At 38.7% G+C, this 19,811-nt stretch overlaps 1 protein-coding gene and 1 long non-coding RNA gene across 2 annotated transcripts in view; one reads left to right on the top strand and one right to left on the bottom strand.

Moving 5' to 3' along the window:
* The first annotated feature begins 69 nt into the window (after positions 1 to 69).
* The window catches only part of LOC121672851, a 31,000-nt gene continuing 11,258 nt past the window's right edge, over positions 70 to 19,811 (top strand). Inside the window, exons 1-2 of the long non-coding RNA XR_006019010.1 lie at positions 70 to 287; positions 16,566 to 16,759. This is a non-coding gene — a long non-coding RNA (uncharacterized LOC121672851). The remainder of the gene's footprint in view (positions 288 to 16,565; positions 16,760 to 19,811) is intronic.
* Positions 2,218 to 19,811, bottom strand: part of LOC121672849 (aryl hydrocarbon receptor repressor-like) — an 88,799-nt gene continuing 71,205 nt past the window's right edge. Inside the window, exons 5-11 of the mRNA XM_042045759.1 lie at positions 19,407 to 19,496; positions 17,998 to 18,127; positions 16,428 to 16,561; positions 14,924 to 15,123; positions 13,119 to 13,237; positions 11,965 to 12,106; positions 2,218 to 9,460 (exon numbers count right to left, since the gene is read on the bottom strand). Coding sequence (XP_041901693.1) covers positions 8,341 to 9,460; positions 11,965 to 12,106; positions 13,119 to 13,237; positions 14,924 to 15,123; positions 16,428 to 16,561; positions 17,998 to 18,127; positions 19,407 to 19,496 — 1,935 coding nt within the window. The 3' untranslated portion in view covers positions 2,218 to 8,340. The remainder of the gene's footprint in view (positions 9,461 to 11,964; positions 12,107 to 13,118; positions 13,238 to 14,923; positions 15,124 to 16,427; positions 16,562 to 17,997; positions 18,128 to 19,406; positions 19,497 to 19,811) is intronic.

Raw genomic sequence — 19,811 nt, 5'->3', positions numbered from 1 at the left:
CAGGCCACGCCCCCACCCCAGGCCACGCCCCCACCCCAGGCCACGCCCCCCCTCCCGCCCCCGGCCTGGCTCCCCCTGGAGCAAGGGAGGAAACCGGGACCGGCCGAGCCGTGATGGAGCCCGGGACCAGGCCAGGGTGCGTGGTGGGACCACTTCAGGATGGACACTGGGGCCAGTTCAGAAGAGACTCCGGGAGGACTTCAAGGAGAGGATGCTGGCACCAGTTCAGGGGGGATGCGGGGACCAGTTGAGGCCAAGAGAGGCTGCTGCAACCAGTTCAGACCAGGGTGGGTGCCTGTACCTGTTTAGGATGGATACTGGGACCAGTTCAGGCTGGGGGTGGGTACTGGGACCAATCCAGAGCAGATCCTGGGAGGGGCCCAGGGTGGACAGATGCTGGAACAAGTCCAGAGGGGATACTGGAACCAGTTGAGGCTGGGGAGTGCTGGGCCCACTGCGAGGGGGTTACTGGGCCCAGTACAGGGAAGCAGCAAGAAACACAAGCAGCAGCAGCGTTAATTTAAATGCAAACATTTTATTTTAAAATGTCTCAGCTTTATGCTTTTGCCTGGTAATAAATGTAAAATATAATTTAAGAAGTATGCTTGAAAGTTCCTTCTAAAAGCAGGCTGAGGAGACAGTACAAAACACAACAGAAAAGTGCACCGGGTTTAAACAACATGCCAGAACGTCAAATCCACAGGTCACTGCCTGCTTTGAATCAGCCACAATATATTTTACAGGTATATGAGTGATATACCGTGACACCTATGATACTCCTGTACACGAAGCAGCACAGCCAGTGGTGCTGGTTGGGTTACACATGACCAAAGGTGATCCCACAGGATTCCCTGCATTGGCTTCTCCGGGGCTGGAGCTGTGCCTGTCTGCTGCTTCACCTCCCCAGGTGGGCAGCATTCGTGCCTCGGTCACATGTCCCAGTGCAGGCATTAGCTGCAACATCTAGCACATTTTCAAATAGAGCTGGGGTGGTTGCAGTGTTCTCTCCAGAAATACACACTCCCCCAAAAGATGTTGGGGGATCATGGAGTGCCAGATAGGCCAAAACTGTTGGTAGAATTCCATACACGTGTTTGTTAATCATGGAATCATAGAATGGTTTGGGTTGGAAAGGATTTTAAAGATTATCCAGTTCCAACCCCCCTACCATGGGCACAGACACCTTCCACTAGACCAGATTGCTAAGAGTTAGTCTTGTCCTCCACTGTGTTTCTGCAGAAGATGCAGGAATGGCACTTTTAGTACAGGTTTATTAGTGGAGTGTGATGGCAGATTATATCCCTTCGGTGATGATATTATGGGTACTCATATTTTTCATGGGCATTTCTGTAACAGTCAGTCTTTTACATGGAGTCACATTAAAATTCCTGATCTGTGTTTGTGGTTCTAATCTCCAAATCTAAAATGGACTAGTTAAAAACACTGCACTGTACACATCGTGTAATGCTTCCATACCCTTCTTAATTTAAAAAAAAAAAAAAAAAAATTGCAGATTTAAAGTGCAATTGCGCAGTGAAAGAATAAACCCACGTAGACAAAAATGAGAGAAGAAGAAAGGAGAAAATTAGTTCCTTGATTGTTTGAAAGAGAGACCGTTTCTAAAGAAAAAAAGGATTTGGCATTATTTATATACTTGCAGCACTAAACTATTGGTGGTAGCTGGTGGTTTCTTGGCAGTACAGACTCCTGAAGAGAGGATGTTTCACCAGCAGAGTGACCTATTGTCTGGTTTAGGGGTACATCTGTAATTAGTGAGTACCTCTGTCTTATTAAGGAGGGCAGGGAGAAATGGGGGATTGCACTTCTGCCTAACACTGTTCTTTTGGCAAAACTTTTGAAGTATGCCTGAAGTGGAAATAAAGCTACAGACACAGAAAACAGCAAGGGTGGAGACCAAAATGTACCATCCTAAGCAATCACAAAGGTGGAAAAGCTAGAGAAAGAAAAGAAAATTGCCTTTAAGGAAGTGTTCTTTGGTTTGGTTAAGAAGGAGTTCAGGGGGGAGAGGGTGTCAGGAAGAACCCTTTCAGAAGAGGGAAGTTTGTTGACCATGCAGAGGAAGAATTTTCTTAGTTATGGTAAGAGTAGAAACAAAAACTGAATCCTGTTATTGAGAACTAAGATAACTTTTGCCTTTTTGAAGTTCTTTCTCAAAAGACAGAATTAGAAAAAAAAAACCCCATACAACAGTTGATGTTTGCCTCTCCTTATTTCACGTTTTAAATGAGCACAGGGAGGATACATGTGGTCCAGAAATTAAAAATAAAAAAAAAAAATTAAAAAAAGGAAAAAAAAGAGGTTCAGAAGGGAGAGTTTACACCATCCTGTGGTGCAGAATGAGGCACTCTAGACCAGAAGTTCACATGTTTTTTTCTAACATAGCATTTTAATTGCTGAAATAGAATTAATAAGACTAGCCAAGCAGCTGATGTTCTTTCTATTGCCTTCTGCCACATCTTTGTTTACCATAATTCTACCAGTACAAATGTGAAACTGGAGCTGTCCCTGGAGCCTTGTTGCATCAAGGAAATATTGAAAAACTTTGGACTGCATAGTTAGAGCATCAGCTGCACAATTACCAGCAGCAAGAGAGATAATGCACACACTGAATTTGCCAGAGTTTGGAAGACTAGCCCCAGGAAAGGAACGGGAGCACTTCATGCCTCCTAGAATGACTTTTTCAGTCCGATTGAGAAATGCAGCTTAGCATTGAAATGCCTCAATCCTTGTTCTCAAGAATTATTTTTAACCTGAAAAGTTACAAAATCAGTTCTACTGAAAAAAGAAAAAGAGGACGTGATTTCAGACCACAGAATTTTTAACAGTGGATGAAGAATTAATGCTGTAGTCACAGAATAATTACACCTTGATGGCAATATATCTTTTCTCTCCCCAAAATTTGTCTTAACAATTTTTTTCTTTTTTTACTTTCTTCCAAACTTCCACTCAAAGAACACCTTTGCCTAACCACAAGCAAATGCTTGGATCTCCAGACATTTGGGTTGGTTTTTTTTAAAAGTACTTTGTGAGTTTAGAATGTAGCTGATGACTTTGCTCAGAGGCATTCTGATAGCATGATAGGGAAATGTATTCATAGTGACAAGAACACGCCACATGTCACTGAAACGTGACAAAGATCTGTTTGTCAGGGTGGCAGTGCCTATGAACATAAGCTACCCGGTGCAGGCCTCTTGTATGAATCTCCTTCAGCTGGATAAAAGTCTTGTGACTACAATGTGAGCATGGCCACCTGCACAATCTCTTGCTCCCTACATGTTACAGATGCCTGTTTTCAGTTGAGACTCGCAGTTTCACGTAGGACTTGGCAAGATTTAAAAGAAGGAACTCCAGGGAGAGGAAGTCCTGTTCTACTGAGACATTTTCTACAGTCTAGTTTACGTTCAGGTTTTTTGTCTCAGTATGATCAGGAAAGTATTTCCATTTTGAATGTTTACACTCTAAAAGAGTAGAGAGAGAGAAAGAGAGGAAACGAGCAGATAGACAAGAAAAATAGAACCATTCTATACCCCTGTCATTCTGAGGTTGGTTTTCTTGGTTAAGTGACACTCAAATGAAAGAATAAAAGTATGTTAATTTTTTTACCATTACCTAAGGCAATATATGTATTCATAGGTAGGGGAAATTATGCCTTTTAACTATTTTAATTGAAACATAACACCTTGTTAAGAGAAAATAATGGGTTTCTTGAAGTAACTACAGTGGGTGAGGCTGTCCTATTTAAGTTCCAGTATGGCTTCAACACAAAGAGTTAAGAAAAGCTTCTAGGCAGCAGAAGCTGATCTTATCCCACAGAATATTCCTTGTCTCAGGCTTGTTGCCTCTTAAGTATTTTAAGCACTAGGAATTTCCAGAAGGATTGCACGTGCTCTGTCGATCTCAATACTATATCAAAAGATCAGCACCTAAAGTCTTACTGAACTGACTGATGCTCAAATGTCAGACTTCCCTAAGCCATCCAGAGCAGACTCAGATGTAAGAACTTTAAGAATACATGGCTGTGTTCCAATAAAAGGTGGGTAAACCACAGACTTAAATTTTGCATTACCATGTTACAATCAAAGAATAGGAAGTTTAGTCTTTCCTACAGTGGATTTAGGTACAGTCTCTTAATCTTTCATTTCCCTTGTTAAATCTCCAAACTGAGGACAACGGAAACAAGCTTACCACTCCCACAGTGCTGCCCTCACACAGAATTTTTGAAACAGAGCTTTATTTTGGTGTCTGAAGACTTTTAAGTCAATGTAAATTATTTATAGTGTTACCTACAGTGGAGGTCTGCCCCAGTTTCAGTCACTATGTAAGTGCAGGAAAATCCCCTCTTTTTGCTGTTCAAGCTCCTACCTCAAATCATGTTGTTTCTCAGTAAAAATAGTAGCTTTCAACAGTGTTTGAGTAGCATTTGTATGGTGCTCAGCAGCTGTCCACTGACAGCTGAAATCAGGTCACATTCTCAGTAAAGTCAAGACCTTGATCAGCAGCTTTAGCACTGATAATATTGTCTCTGCTCTCTGTGGACCAAGTAACATCCCAGCGGGAGACACCTTCTCACAGCTTTTGGAACTGCTCACCTTCCACACCAAAATATACCCTCCCCAAAGATCAGGGAATTCATGAGTCCATTCTGTCTCAGCCTCTGAAGAGTTTATGGCTGAGGAAGTTTGAATGCTATTATCAGTCAGGCATTTCTTATGGCCTGAATGCCCCAAGTTCCTATTAGGCAACCATTTGACTAGGCATTTCTTCTACAAGAATAATTTTTTATTGTTGCTACAATAAATGCATTGGGAGGCTCCTAAAACAGACTTTAGGGTTGCGCTGAAGGGATACAAATGCCAGTTCATTAAGGATAAAAGCTAAACACCAGTGACTGAAAATATCTTAAATCCTACTTCTCAGTGCTAGTTTTTAGAATAATACCAAAGCGGCAACAACCACTAAGAAAATGTAACCATTTTAAAGAACTGCTCTCTCTTTCATCCTATTTACTGGTCAGTGCCAGGGGGTCATTAATGTCTTCATACAAAAAGGTTTTATAGATTAAATCAGTGGTAATTTAACAGGGTACAATGCAATGTCAGATTTCAGGCCCGACTCAATCCAGGGCACATATCATGGGGAGAGGATGAAGGCATATCTGTGCCTTAAACACAAATGGCAAGAGATTATTTTTAAGCGTTTATTTCCTCTGTTCTTTCTAAGTACTTAGAAGGAACTGGTCTTTGTTTACTACCAACAATGGTTGGCAATTGCCCAAAAAGAGGATAAACTGCTGATCTCTCCATAAGCCCAGTTCTTGGGAGATTGCTGTACTGCATGTGTGGTAATTTAGAAGAAATTCTACTCATACCACATTTTTTCTTGTGAGACCTGAAATAAGAACTCAGCCACAAATTAAGTAGGCCAAAATCAAATGTGATGTACAGGATAAGTGTGTTTATTCTTGGTTTCAGACTTTATGGAATAATAAATGTAACTGCATTTACACAGCAGGGAGTCAGAAGGTGACATCTCACTTTTGAGTCACACATTCATCCATCCTTCTAGAAGGCCATTACATCTCATGTATCAGATTACATTCCCTTACAGGCAGAAGCTTCACCTACCTCTGTAATATCAATCAAGATGTGTAAAATCTGTCTGGGTTTGTTGGAAACATGAGGAAAATAATTATAACTGATATGAGCCCAGAAAGCTTGAGAGTTATGTCAACAAAAAAGAATGAATTTTGTAACAGAGAGAGCAATAGAGATTTTCTGTTGTTAGTATAAATTACTTCTGCACTGAAGAGAGAAATCTGGCTGGTAGAGCTCTCCCACTGTAGTCACAGCAGGTAATATTTCTAAGCATAGACAAGGCTTTTGGTGGCACAGTCCTCTACAGAGTTGCACCTGGTGTAACCACTCCCATCCTGCAAAATGGCACCAGCATGTCCAGATGAAGATAACAGTGTTTTACTTCATCAATGCAAATGATGTGAGAAAGTACTAGGCAGTGTGAAACCAAGCCCAGGTACTCTCATTCGAAGGGGTGTGACAGTGATTCTTAAAAAGCTGCTTTCAGAAGTCATGTGGGTGTGTCCTCCAGTTGCCCCCAGCCACCTATTCCCACACTACCCTTTCTCCCCATCATCTCATTTCTGCCAGGCAGCTGCACAAGGAGCTGGACTGGAGAATGTTACAGGGTTCATAGCACAACCCAACAAGCAGCTATGAGGCACACAGTAGAGTGTCTGGCACCAGCACATAAGCAGTGCCACTGCTGCATGCCAAGCAAAGGACTATGACAGCAGCTCTGTGAGAGTGTAAAGAACTGCTGCTTGTAATTATGTAGATAGCGAATCAGTGAGGCAGAGGCTGTGCAGCAACACTGATTTATGGCAGTCTCACTCTGCATGAGCAACAAGTTTGCTTGCCCACAAGTATTTTTGCAGTTTGGCTTGAATTTATGTGATATGGACAGTGGTGTACTGGAGAGCAGTGTAAATTCCACCACTGTGGTCTCACTTCAGAACAGGGTCTGATATTGCACTGCAACCACTGGCAGGAGTATTAAAGCAAGGATATCAAGACTGTCTCAAATAAGCGGCAGCACACAGCCAGCAGGGAGCTGATGTACCTCAGACACCAGAAAGGTAACATTCTCATGGCTTGGATACAGTCAAGTGGACTATGGCAGATTTAACCTGAAATACAGTAAGATATTGTTGCCCTGCTTTACTGTCCAGTGTGCATTTCAGATCATACCACAGTTCATAAGCACTTAATTGGCATGCAGAGAATGTGTATCTTTACACCTGCCAACTCTAATGTACAGGCAGTAATTTCTATCAGAAAAGATGGTCAGTCTTCTTGGAGAAGAGCAGCCTCCCAGGTGCAGAACCATTGCACTACCTGAAAACTCGACTTATCCCACATATTTAAAATATTTTGGAGAATTTTATGCCTCTCTTCTGGCATGTAAAAAACGCCATGCCCTTAGATAGAGAAAGGAAGACATTATAATTATTTATAACATTTTGAAAAAGAAAACATTCATTACAGGGCTTCTTTCAAAAAGCACATATACATACATCTAAGCATTTTTTTTTAAAATGATGTGGTTTTTATATAGGTGAAGTTGATAAAAAGTTGAAATAGTGCAATTTTAAAACAAAAGTTAGTGCAGGAGTCAAACTACAACAATAACAAAACCCAAAATATAATTTTATTTTTTTGTTGTGGAAATACATTACTGTCTGGGTTCAAAGAGAAGTATATACTCTGTTTTCAAAAGCACTACAGTGCACTGAAGTGCTTTTGAAAGGTATGCATCCACCAGTTACCTCTCAGTGAGATTAAGGGTTTCTTTTGGGATTGAAACGAGGATGTTTTTGAAAATAATCTTAGTGTGGGATTTGGTTTTGATGTAAGGTGACGATATCTAATAAGCTGCTATCAGTCAAAGAAATACTATCAAGTGAAAAAGTGCTTTTCCTTTGTTAATGTTACAAGTAACAGTAAGGAAAATAATTGGAGAAATACTTTGTTCTCCCATATACTTAACAACATTTTGTAACTGATTTATAGAAGTGGATTACATCCCATTGTTCAGTCTTTCAGCAGCAACATGAAAGGCTGATGGCATTAAAATGGAAAAAAATGGATTCTAAAACAATAATATTATCAAGAAACTTAGGAGTAACTTCAGTTGAAGTTTGAAATAATTTATAATGCATTTATGAAAGTCATTGTTTTTACTAATGTGGTCCTTTTAAATTAAGATGTTGTGTTGTGAAGCCCTTTCCTATTGCCATTAATTTAATGCTGGGATGAAGGAATAGCTGATCCTTCTTATGAGAGTAGAAAAATAATTATAAAGCAAGAACTCCTAAGGTGAACTAGCCACACTGAAGACCATAAACATTTTTGGTTTGCACAGAGGCATCACATCACCTTGAGAAAAACAAACCAAAGGAAACAGAAATTGCTAGACCTTGCTAGTGAAGTATAGACAAGAGAGGAAAGGTGATAAAGAAAAATGATCAGGTATACCTGTGCAGCAAGTAATAATTATTTTTCTGTGCCTGAGGTTTAATCTTTCTTTCCTCTTCACAAGGATCACTAAGAGAAGGGCAGTGGGGGGGGGGGGGGGGTAGGATGTGTGTACCTGTGTCTGTTTCTTTTCACACACAGGTGCACACACACACACACTCAAAATCTTTCCACTGGCTTTTGATTTTAGTAACTCATTTAACCAAACTGGAAGAGAATCTACAACTTCTTGCTTTTAACATTATAAATATTTCAAATGTTATAAAATCTATTGCAAAAATGTACATTCAGTGGTTTTATGAGGCACAGGACTTGCTAATGTATTTTCAGGAAAGCTCGCGTGTACTCTGTTCTGTCCACTGTTGGACAACGGTGGAGAATCCAGGGGCTCACGCTTGATTGCTTGAACCAAGCAGGGGTTTTTAAATTCACATGGCACTTTGAACACCTCATTAATCTGCTCTTTCTCCTCCCCTGGGCTGGGGCTGTAGAAGTGGCTGTAGCAAGCTGTGTGTGGCAGGTCGGGCATGCTTTCCAAACATACGGAGGCATTCTGAGGGCAGAATGGGGCCACCTCCTTGTTCCGTGAACCCTTGCAAGCTCTGTTCAAGTTCAGGTTGTTGGGATGATTTGCTATGATGCATTGCCAATTATGTGGTGTGTAAAGGCAGTGCCTTGGCTTCTGGCAAGGCAGGGCTGGCTCACAGAGGTCCGGTTCTGTTTTGAGGTACATTCTGTTGGGATAGCTGGACACCTGCTTTCTCACTGAGCCACTCTCATCCAGCCAGGCTCGGCTCTGCGACAGCAGGTAGTTATCAGCAATGTTTTCAGAATCAGAATCGTATTCTGTTTTGATAGGCATCTCCAAGGGAACAGCAGTGTCATAGAGAGACTCTGAGGATATTAATGGTCTCTGCAGCTTCAGGTGGTCTGTTGCATAGTTCTCTGCACAGCGTTGTTGGAGCCCCAAGTAAGACTGGCCATTTTCTGTGCTCCCCCAGTGGGAAGAACAAGTTGATGCCAAATTTAAGAAATTTTGGTCTCTATTGTAGAATGATCCAGCTCTCCTGTTTGGACAAGTGTTCATTCGCTGGCTCATAGAACAAGAACTCGAGTTTCTTAAAGTCCAGCTACTGTTTGTGGTGCAGTTGTTTTGAATGCCTAAAACTGATGTGTTAGAACTGAGAGGTTCCTCTTGCATAAAACACTCACCATTAGTATGAGGCTCAAACTTCACTTTTACATTATCTTGTTCATTCTTCACTGCTGCCCAGTTAAGATGCTTCCACTGGCCCAGAGTTTCAATGGCACTATTATAGGAAAGCCCCTCCAGGTTTCCTTTCAAACTGGCAAAACCACTTAGTATCTTCAGTTGTTCATCTTCTTCCCTTTCAATAAGAGTAGAAAAGAAAGTCAGTCAGTCAGAGGTTTCTAAATGGTTGTTTTCTGGGATACAGAGTGGCTCAACATGTGTTACAAGCCATACATTGTCCTCAATATGGGACTTTCACACTGTTGTGCACATAACCTTTGCATTTGTTTGAGAGAACAAGAGTGTCCCTGCACCTGGGTGTCAATGTGTGTGCACAGCTAACTTTCTGAGGCATTGCTTCATTTGAATTCCATCATGAATTTTCTCTTCCATTTTGGGCACATAGTTCAATAAAGACCTAATTATGTGTACAGTAATTCCCTTACACTTTTTTTCTTCCCTTGAAATATATCTAAATAATATTTGTGTGTAGAAAATTCTAGAGATAAAATACAAATAGTATCTTAAATGAGATGTATTTTGTTAACAAGGAGTTATTTGGACACAGAAGAGCTTTCTGATCAGAGTGATTTGAGGGAGAACCACAGGGGTCTTATATTTCAATAATACAGCTGAGAGGAAATAAAATGCCCAAATTAAATAACTGAATAGTCACAGATGTTAATATTGGGTGTAGGTTTGTTTTATATGTCTAACTTATTTTATGTTGCCTTTTGTTTTCTAAGATGGCCAGTAAATTAATTTTCCATGACCTCCAGCTGAAGTATTCAACATTAAAGAAGAACACTGGCAGAGAGTGCTGCCTGAGCACTTCCATGCCTGAAGCAGCTGTTTTCAGAACTAGGGTCCAAATCCTGAGATTCAGGTCTTGAATTCACTAATATGCTGATTCCCAACCCTGCAGGGTCAGTGCTATGAAACCACCTCATCCCTCTCCAAACAAGAAGCAGACATCTCAATAGGAAACTTCATGTGAAAACCTGAAAACCTACTAAGGGGTTTAGAAGTCTTTTTCTTAGGTCACAATAGAATTTTTTCTTAAGTATCGAATCAATGTGCAAGTAAGGGATCTTCCAGTAGAGGGAGTCCATGTTGTTACAAAGAGAGAAACTAATAATGTACACCACGAAAGAAGAATATTTTCTCTTTTTTTTCTAACGTTTTAAATATTTTCAGTCCTCTGCTAAATATTCTTATTTTTATTATTGACAGTATTGAGATGCAAATGGTTTGATACAAGTTTGCTGCAGAACATGCTTCTCAGAAAATGGTCAAATCGAGAAACAAAGGACCGAACAAAATGAAATAGTCAAAAAAAGTTAAACCTCCAAATGAAGAATTTTACAGTGAAATAGTATCCCGTGAAAATTCTCCAAAAGAATGTATGTTTCCCAGAAAACAGCATACATTTTAGCAACAACAAAAAAAACGTAGTAGCAAATACAAAGTCTCTTGCAGACTAAGATGGAACTGAATATATTCACCAAGGCCAAATCTTGTAATACTTCAGTCTGCAGGAACTATCAAGAAGAAAGGAAGGATTTTAATCATTCAGAAAGTAAAAATGTAGCTAAAGAAACATGCTTAATTACACAAAAGAACAATTTGGAAGTAGAGAAACTAATAAAGGAAACAGCCCCTTTTAATCTTCTTCTTAATAGAAATTCATTCCCTCACACAGCAAGATGATGTTTGCACCATCCCAGTAAAGGTAAAAAGTTCCAGCATCCTTAGGTAGGAGCTGCCCTGCAGTCATGTGGATATTGGGAGATACACTACCTGCAAGGAATATTTACTCTAGAAGTGCAAAGACTTTTCAATTATTTCTTCCACCTGCAAGGCATTCTAAAGGAAAAAATCCAGGATAACAACCACATTTTTAACACTGGGCCAGATGGTGGCTACGTAAAACTCCTGGCCCCTGCTCATTGTGTCCACTCTCTTATCTCTTCCCTCAGACAATCTTGAAGAGATACTTCAACAAGGCCCACAGGAACTGGAACAGACAGTCCCATGGGGGAAAGATGAAAAGCCTGTTTGGGAGGAAAGGGTAAAACTCATCCAAGAAGTCCTCTCTGAGTGCAAATCTGAGATTAGATTACACTCCATGACTGAGCCTACAAGCAACTAGATGTATCTATCTACAAACATACAATGAATATGAGTATGAACCCTTCTTTAGATTATGTTGCACATACACAACTAAAAACATGAACACAACTGTCATACATGAAGGGAAAAAAAAGCTTAACATAGTCAAGTGTTGATAAGCAGAAAAACTGGGAGACGAAGTTTTCAGCTGCAAAGTAAAACGAAATCCAAATTTTTTTTTGTGTAAGAAAGTCAAATATTAATAAACAAGTATTTTCTTTCTGACGTAGTGTATATGTACACTCAACTTCAGAAGAAGAAAAGACTGAAGACAGAAATATTGTTTCAGACTGTAACAGCCATTTCATATGTTCCAAGATAGAAATAGATTTCCATATCATAAGTAAACCAAATTTTTCTCATTCAGCTCTTCTCTTAGGTCAGTGGAGCCTTTTAAAGATTTCATACAAAAAGAATACATTCATTTTTCTACTTTTCTTTCTTTTTGGTACTGGAAAATATACTTACTTTAGCATTTGCTGTTGGGCAAGGACGTATTCTGAACAACCACTTCGATACAGAAGTTGAGTGTTAGCTTGAACCCAGACCCAGTGATCTTCATTTGTTTGTACTTTGACTAAAGAAATGCCATTTTCTCCATTATTCTTTGCTATATAATTTAAAAGAAAATAGATTTTAATACAAGCAGTATTAAGTATTTTTTGTTACCTAAACTGCAAAAAAAGTTTCTCTGTTGCCCCAGAAGCATCAGCATAGGAAAGTACAAGCTAAAATATCTCACAAAATGAAGAAAATCATGTTTTAAAACTGAAATTTGAAAAGCCTAGTAAAGCACTTAAACTGTAACCAAGGATTTTTCAGTATTACTCATTCCTTATAATATTTTCCTCTCAGTAGTAGTAGTACTATGCCAACAAGAAAATGTTCATGGAAAATGGGTCTGTAAGAGAGGAATGGTTTTAGACATTAAAGATTTCCAGCAGATATGATGGAAGGATGAGTACAAGTCTGCTCAAGAAGAAGTTGCCCAGTGGGGTAGACTTACCATCAAAATTTTATCCACTGTAAAATCTGAAATAGAGCATAGACTCTCACAATTTTTCCACAGCCAAGCACTGGAAAAGCATGAGTCAAAGCTGTGGGCGCATCATGAGTTTTAAAGACAATGCATTCTAATTTTCCTCTGTTTTCTAATCTTTGGGGAAAACTAACATGTGTAACATATCATCCAAGTTTTCCTCAGAGAGGGATAGATATTGTTATTAATTATTAGGATTTTCACATAATCTTATTAAATTCAGTGCTGCAACTTTTAAGCAAGCATACATTGAGTATTCTTTTACTATTTTTCTTTACTATTTTTCTTTATTATTAATCTTTTACTATTTATTTACTATTTACTATTTACCATGATTGTAAATTTTCTGGTAATATTGTAAATATTTACCATCTGTAAATTTTCTGCCCACTCTGAAATCACAGACTGATTCAGTATTATCTTTCGAAGTGGATAATTTTTTTGCATTTTTTTAAAGAAGAGGTGTTAGGGAGAAGAAGAAAGAGAGCATTGGGACCAAAACCTGAAAAACCTATCAGGAGAAAATAAAAGATGAGGTTCTTTTCCCATAAACTGTATATAATCTAGAAGTGCTTAGCAGTACCTTTGATTTGGTTTTCAGCAATCTGTAATGCATTAGTGAAGGCGGCGCCTTCATGGTGACTGTTTCGTTCATATAATTCTGTTGCTTCACATGGTCCTGAACTGCTTTTTGAACTGGAGCTGTAGAGGGCAGAAAATGTGGAAAACTCTTTGTCAGTCAATGAAACACAATAGAATCACAGACTCTAAAAGATATGACCTTCAAGCTGGTGACCATTAGCAAAAGCGTATGTTTTAAGTATGGAGCAACTAACACTAAATAATTATCTTTTTCCTGCATCATTTGGTCGCTCAAAGTAGTGTGTGCCTGGAGTTCTGTATTCAATTAAGAGGAATAGTTATGCTTAGGAATATTCTGCTCATGGCTTACTATATTTGGAAAAATAAATTTCATCTGGAATTGAGACAAACGCCGTGTATATCCTTGGTCTTCCTATTCGAGTTACATTCAAGGTATGTACATCAAAGTGATCAGCAATGCATTTAAGACTTAGCGTGACTTCAATTTTGCGATAAGCACCATATGATTTGAATGTATTTCTTCCAATCTTTAGCTGAAAATGCCTGAATCAGGGTTTGAAAAGAGTGCAATGTCTGTAACACTGTGTTACAAATGCTTCCCTTCATTAAGACCATCAAAAAAAGAAAAAGACTGTGTAAATCTGCCCACCATCCTTGGCTACCATGCTTCAGGCCTGAACCAAAGGAAATCCTGAAGATAAATGGTTGCTTCATACTTGTTAAATCCTTGGCCACTGTCCAGTCAGATGGTAAAACACCTCTCTTCTAAGAGCTCAGTTCCAATCATCAGTTAATTTCACCCGGGCTACTGGAAAAACTAGCAAGTAGAAATGCTTTTCCTACTCTATTCCAAAAGCCTGCATAGTCCATTTTACCAGACTTCCAGCAATTTAGTACTTGTCAAAAGGATGTATGTGCTAGAACCACATTATACATCTGGATAGTGAATCCACACATACACAAGCATAATCCAATTAAAAGCCAAGTTATGGTACTGTCAGTCATGCTGACAAGCATTTTGCTTCACAGCAATAGAACTCATTACTGTAAGGTTATATTTAAGCAAATAAGGGCAAGTATGATCCTAGCCCCAAACATCAACTAAAATTCTGACATAGAAGAGTAACAAAAATATGTGTTAGGAAGGAGATAAGTCTGAACACAATCCGTCCTGATCTTTTGTGATTGCTACCAAATGATCACCCCCAAGACATTTAGTGCAATTGTAAACTTACGTGTTCATAAAACTTCTGTTGAAAGATAAATGCATACACCAAGTACAACTCATTGGACTCTATGTGAACAGCCCCCACAGACACACATTCACCTTCCTGAAGTTTTCCTTTTCCTTTGTTTGTTACCAAAATGTGCCAGTCGAAATAATAGTGTTAGCAAAAGATACTGAAATTTGAAAACTCGCAGTAAAAATACTTTTCCTTTTCCACTTTTATAGCTAGTAGACTGGCTTACTGCATTGGTAACTCCTGAAGGTTAGAAAGACATCCTGATGTTCCATTTTTATTATAAAATTTTGTGTATTGAAATATAATACTTAACATATATTATAAATAGAGTACAATATATTACATCGTCTTGTATCCTATTATGTTCTATTATAGTAATTGTATTATATTTATTTTGTATTCAATAGTTAAATCCAGATAAATTATTCACTTTTCTAAGACAGAGTTTTAAAATGGAGAGATATTTAGCATAATTTGTGTTTTTTACATGCTTAATAGCCCATAATCTTCACTAAATGCCAAAAGAATAATTTGTAAATACTTGGTGTTCGCTGCTGCTGCATCATCAGCTTTGTGTTTTGCTTTCACAAGCAGGCTTTTCATCTTCATCTCTGTCACAGAAGGGAGCAGAAGTGGTACCACTATGCAGAATAAGGACAGCTGAGGTGGCAATACTGTTCCTGATGAGGACTTCTTCCTTTGTCCAAAGAGAAACTTTAGTTTGCCTTGGAACTGCATTGTCTGAAAAAAAAAAAAACAACCAACCAAACAACAACTTAAGCATTTAGTGTATAAACATTTAAAATACTAATACAACCTATGGACTGTATTATTTAACACTAATCCCAGTTTTGAATCAGGGATTAAAACTAGGAATTTAATTTTACTCATATAATTTAAGCCATGCCATTTCAGAGACAGGGTGGGTGGAGGTACTATCAACTATAAAATGAGTCTTTTGAGGCTGGTTGAGTTTTTTTCTCTCTTGTGTACTCAGAAGTAGAAGATCTGTGTTATGTTCTGTTCACCAAAACAGGCAGTGTACAGTGGTGCAAACAGTTGTTTCCTCTGTACCCCACTGAAGCTGGAACCATTATTTTTCCATGCTCTGTTCTCTCAGTGAGAAGGTCTCTTAGTTTCTTTCCTCTTGCTCTGCACTTTCTCTGAGAAGTATATGGACTGGCACAACCCAGAGACTGTGCAGCCAGATGCCAAGGGAAAGAAAGGGCCAAGATACCCAGGTACAGAGTGCATAGCTTGGGAGGAGCCATCCGTCCCTGCCTCAAATGTCTAAGTCAGAAGGCGGGGATCAAGTTAATAGCAAGCTGCTGCCTCTCAGTGAAAATATTAACTACCAAAAAATGCCCAGAGAAAAATCAGCCCATTTGAGTTAGGCATTTTCCAGAGATTAAAGCAGGGATGCAGAAATGATGGCTGTTAAGACCCATAGGCTTCCAGCAAATGAGCATCTGAGACAGAACTCGCATTTCCCAGTCTCATGCTGATCCTCTCATTTTCTTCGCACGTGCTGGAGTTTCCCCTAAGAAGAAGCAGCATTGGTCTTTGCTAACAGAATGGAGAAGATGTGATTTCTAGAAATGAGCCACTCCTAGTACAGAGCATGCAAGAGACTTTCTAATTCTGGGGTTTGTTATTAAAGGATTCTTTACAAAAGGGGAAAATGGATCATTATTTTTTCTTCTCCTTAAAGCAAATACCTTGTGCTTAAATGTTAATTGTTGAAATTCAGACTTGCCACCCTTGTACTGCGCCCAATACAAATTGAGGACAGATATTGTCAAAAAGATCTTAAAACATAAGAAGTTTTAAATTCTTTCAATTTCCAGTATTACAACCTTCTTTTCTCCCATCACTCTTCACATATATTAATACTTATCTTTAGGTGTTTCTTGCTAGTGCACAGCAAAAGAAAAGTGTATCCTGTCCATGGGTCTCCACAATATTTATGTTGAAGAATTTTTCATATGAAGTAATTAAAATCTATTATGTCAAGCTTACAGTCATCTAAGTGAAATTGTACTTACAAGGAATCCAGAAGTACTGTCCAACAAGCAGCGAACTCGACAGATGAAACAGCGAGTTAAAAAGGAAGAGTAATCTGTTGTCATGCTGTCATTTTCTTGTGCTTTAAACAATTTACTGAGAATATATTCTTCTCCTAGGAACAACAGTGGAGGCAACATATATCAGATCACACTAAGAAATAATGAAAATGTTCTGTAGCCAATTGAGGAAGCTGTTACGGAAATTGCTAAAAATTGCATTATGGATGGACGAATATTCAATTGTGTCATGTATGGATACACCTGCACATGCTCTACCAACAGAAAAATAAAAGCTCTGCAATGGGATTCGGGTGAGTTTCTATATAAATTTGGACTTTATTTCCTGAGTTTTTGTGATTTTTAATGATGCAAAACAGGGTAACAGATGTTGCTGGTTTTGAGATCAGAGATCACAGAAAATGTGTTAGACAAGAGAACAAAACAAGGAAAAATGCTAATGCAAGAAAGAAAACAGAACTAAAAAATGGACAGTAGATGATTAGCTAATGTTCAGCTGTTGCGCCTCCTTGATTTTTTTGGACAAGTGCACAGCTTTTAAAATATTTCCCAAAAGACATGAATATTTTTACAAAAGTATGAATTCAGGAACTGAAATTCTCCATGATATACATTAGGACAAAAATTCAAAATATTGTTAAATTTTAAATTGTTTGAAATATTAGTGCACATTGTTTAGTTTGTTTCCTGCATACAAAATCTTGCAAAGTTCCTCAGGTATCTGTAAGACTCTTGTAAAACATAGAAACCGTTTTACAGGAAATGCAAGAAATTCCACCAAAGTTTCATGACTCTGTTCCTGAGGGCTTCATAAAAGTTGCTGAAGGATTTCTTGCAGGTTTCTCCCCACTAATCTAGTGACTATACTTCCCAACTTATTTCCTCAGTTACTACCTCACCTTCTGATGAAATGCATATGTTTTGCTGGGATCAATAATTCTTTATAAGGTTAACAGTTTTGACCTGATTATATGTTCTGTAATTGTGATTTCAGCTTAACACCTCGTGTAGGAGAAACCTTGAGCACAGGCATCCAACTCCTATCCTAGGGAAATACAGCCTCAGAGGAAAAAGTGCCTTGCTAAACCTACTTTTTCTTCAGAAGGCTTCTGTCTACATCATTTTGCATGTGAAAACAAATGGCAGACAATGGTGCTGCCACTGTGGTTCTGTACAGAAACCTTTTGCATCAGTGAGAGGACTATTGATGTCCTGATCTGTTGCCAACAAAAGTTTGGCAGTATGAAGAACTTACGCTGTTCATTCTGCATGTGTAAGAATATGTGTAGGCACATCAGTCAGAGAAAAAGAAAGGAAACAACTTTGTAGCACCAGTGGCACATTCTACCTTATAAATTCCCAGGATCAAGAGGAAATGTCACCTCTGAGACAATAACATAAATAAATGGCCACTATGCATCTTTCCAGTGAAGAATCTGACTTGACATGGTACTGACACAGGCATAGCTGGAGTGGAATTCTACCTCTGTACAGTGGTGCCTATGTTTCCAATCAACATACACAATCCCACCTGTTTCTGACTGTAGTTGCTGTCCAGACAACATGTGGGGAGGATTCATGGCCCAGTGCAGTTGTCTACAGAAATCCTGGCGATCATCCACGTGAATGTAATCATATATGTTTTGGTGCATTACATCAGTCTGAAACAATTACAACAAGGAATAGTTAATTAGTAACTGTAGGGGGGTAGCCACTTATCCTTAGATTGATACTTTGCTTAAAATAATGGCAGGTGTAGAACACCTTCAGAGCAGATTGATTGAGGAAAGTTGTTTCAGAGGCCCCTACTTTTCAACATCTGCTTTTTCTGTTCACATCCTAAGATGATTCTTTCTATTCTTAACTCTTTTGTACATATGCAAATGTGAGTAATAAAAACATCCAACTGGCAGCTGATGACTAGTGGCATCCCCCAGGGCTTTATGCTGGGACAAACCCTGTTTAATTTCTTGACTAAGGAATCATGGGATAGAATGCATGCTCAGCAGGTTTGCAGAGGGTACCAGCTGGGAAAGGCAAGACAGCTCCTTGGTGGGCTGTAAAAATAGGCTGACAGGAATCTCAGGAAGTTCAGCAAAGGCAAATTTCTCTCTCAATTTTGGGTACCCCATGAAAAGAAAGAGATTAGCATATCAAAATGAGCCCAGGAGAGTGCTACCAAGACACTGAAGAGAGCTGGAGCCCATCCAGGAGAGAAGAACAGGGTTTATTCAGCCTTCAGAAGGGAAAATCTCAGAAAGAACATACTGCTGTCTACATCAACCAAATGAGCAGGGGAAGAGAAGACAAAGCCTGACTCTTCTCAGAACACAGTGAGAGGGCAAGAAGCAACAGACACAACTGAGACTTAATAGTAAGCAAAAATAAAATTACAGTCGTGGTGGCTAAACACTGGAACACATCTTCCAGAGGGGTCACAGAAACTCAAAGCTTGACTAGATGAGTCCTGGATCAACCTGCTCTGGCTCTATGTGCTTTGAGCAGGAGGTTGGACTAGATGACCTCCAGAGTTTGTTTCCAACTCCATGGTTGTTATTCTGTGACTTTAGAATATATTTATTACACACAGACAATCAGCCTAGAAAAGCAGCATCTTATACTGAAATTGAAAAGAAACTTCTAGCTAAATATAGTTTTATAATGGATCATGCTTCTGCTAACAAAATCTTTATAAAAGGGAATTACAAGAAATAAATCTTCACATGTCAGATTTATCAAAAAAAGTAGTCTGAAATGATGTAATAAAATAACCTTATTTCAGTAAGAGTGTATGTCTAATCAGCAGTAGAATTATAGGGTGGATAAGGTGGATAAGGTAGCAACATACAGTGCTGCATTTAAAAATATAGTTAGCAGAAGTGGTGACGAGAAATACAACATCAGTGACTGGGTATTCTCAGTATTTCTCAATATGTTTACCTGATGAAACCCCAGGTAGTCCACAATTGTTGATGACGCATAGAATATCATTCCATCTGCGCTCACCACCAAGGCAAAACCATTCAGTGACTAAAAAAGGAAAATAAAATACTTAAAAAGGTAATCAGAAGATAAAGAATAAAATGAGTATGAATGTAATCATTTTAAGAATATTCTACATATGAAAAAACTCACTCTGCAAAAAGTTGAACACCAAATTTTTGCAGAAAGGCCTTTTCTTTCCTACCATGAAAAATGAATATCAACCTGGAACATGCTTTCTTTCCTTTTCTAAAAAGGTTAAGATAGTTAATTACAGTGTAACAACCATATTACATTACTAGTTTATTGTTTGCTTAACTGTCTGCATAATTGTATTTTCTCATTAATTCATAGAATTAAAAG

Source organism: Corvus kubaryi, unplaced genomic scaffold (assembly GCF_017639235.1).
Source record: "Corvus kubaryi isolate FWS band 111438036 unplaced genomic scaffold, C.kubaryi_AGA036_p1.0 65005, whole genome shotgun sequence".
NCBI lineage: Eukaryota > Metazoa > Chordata > Aves > Passeriformes > Corvidae > Corvus > Corvus kubaryi.
The sequence above is the reverse complement of the archived record's forward strand: the minus strand, read 5'-3'. Positions and strand labels throughout refer to the sequence as shown.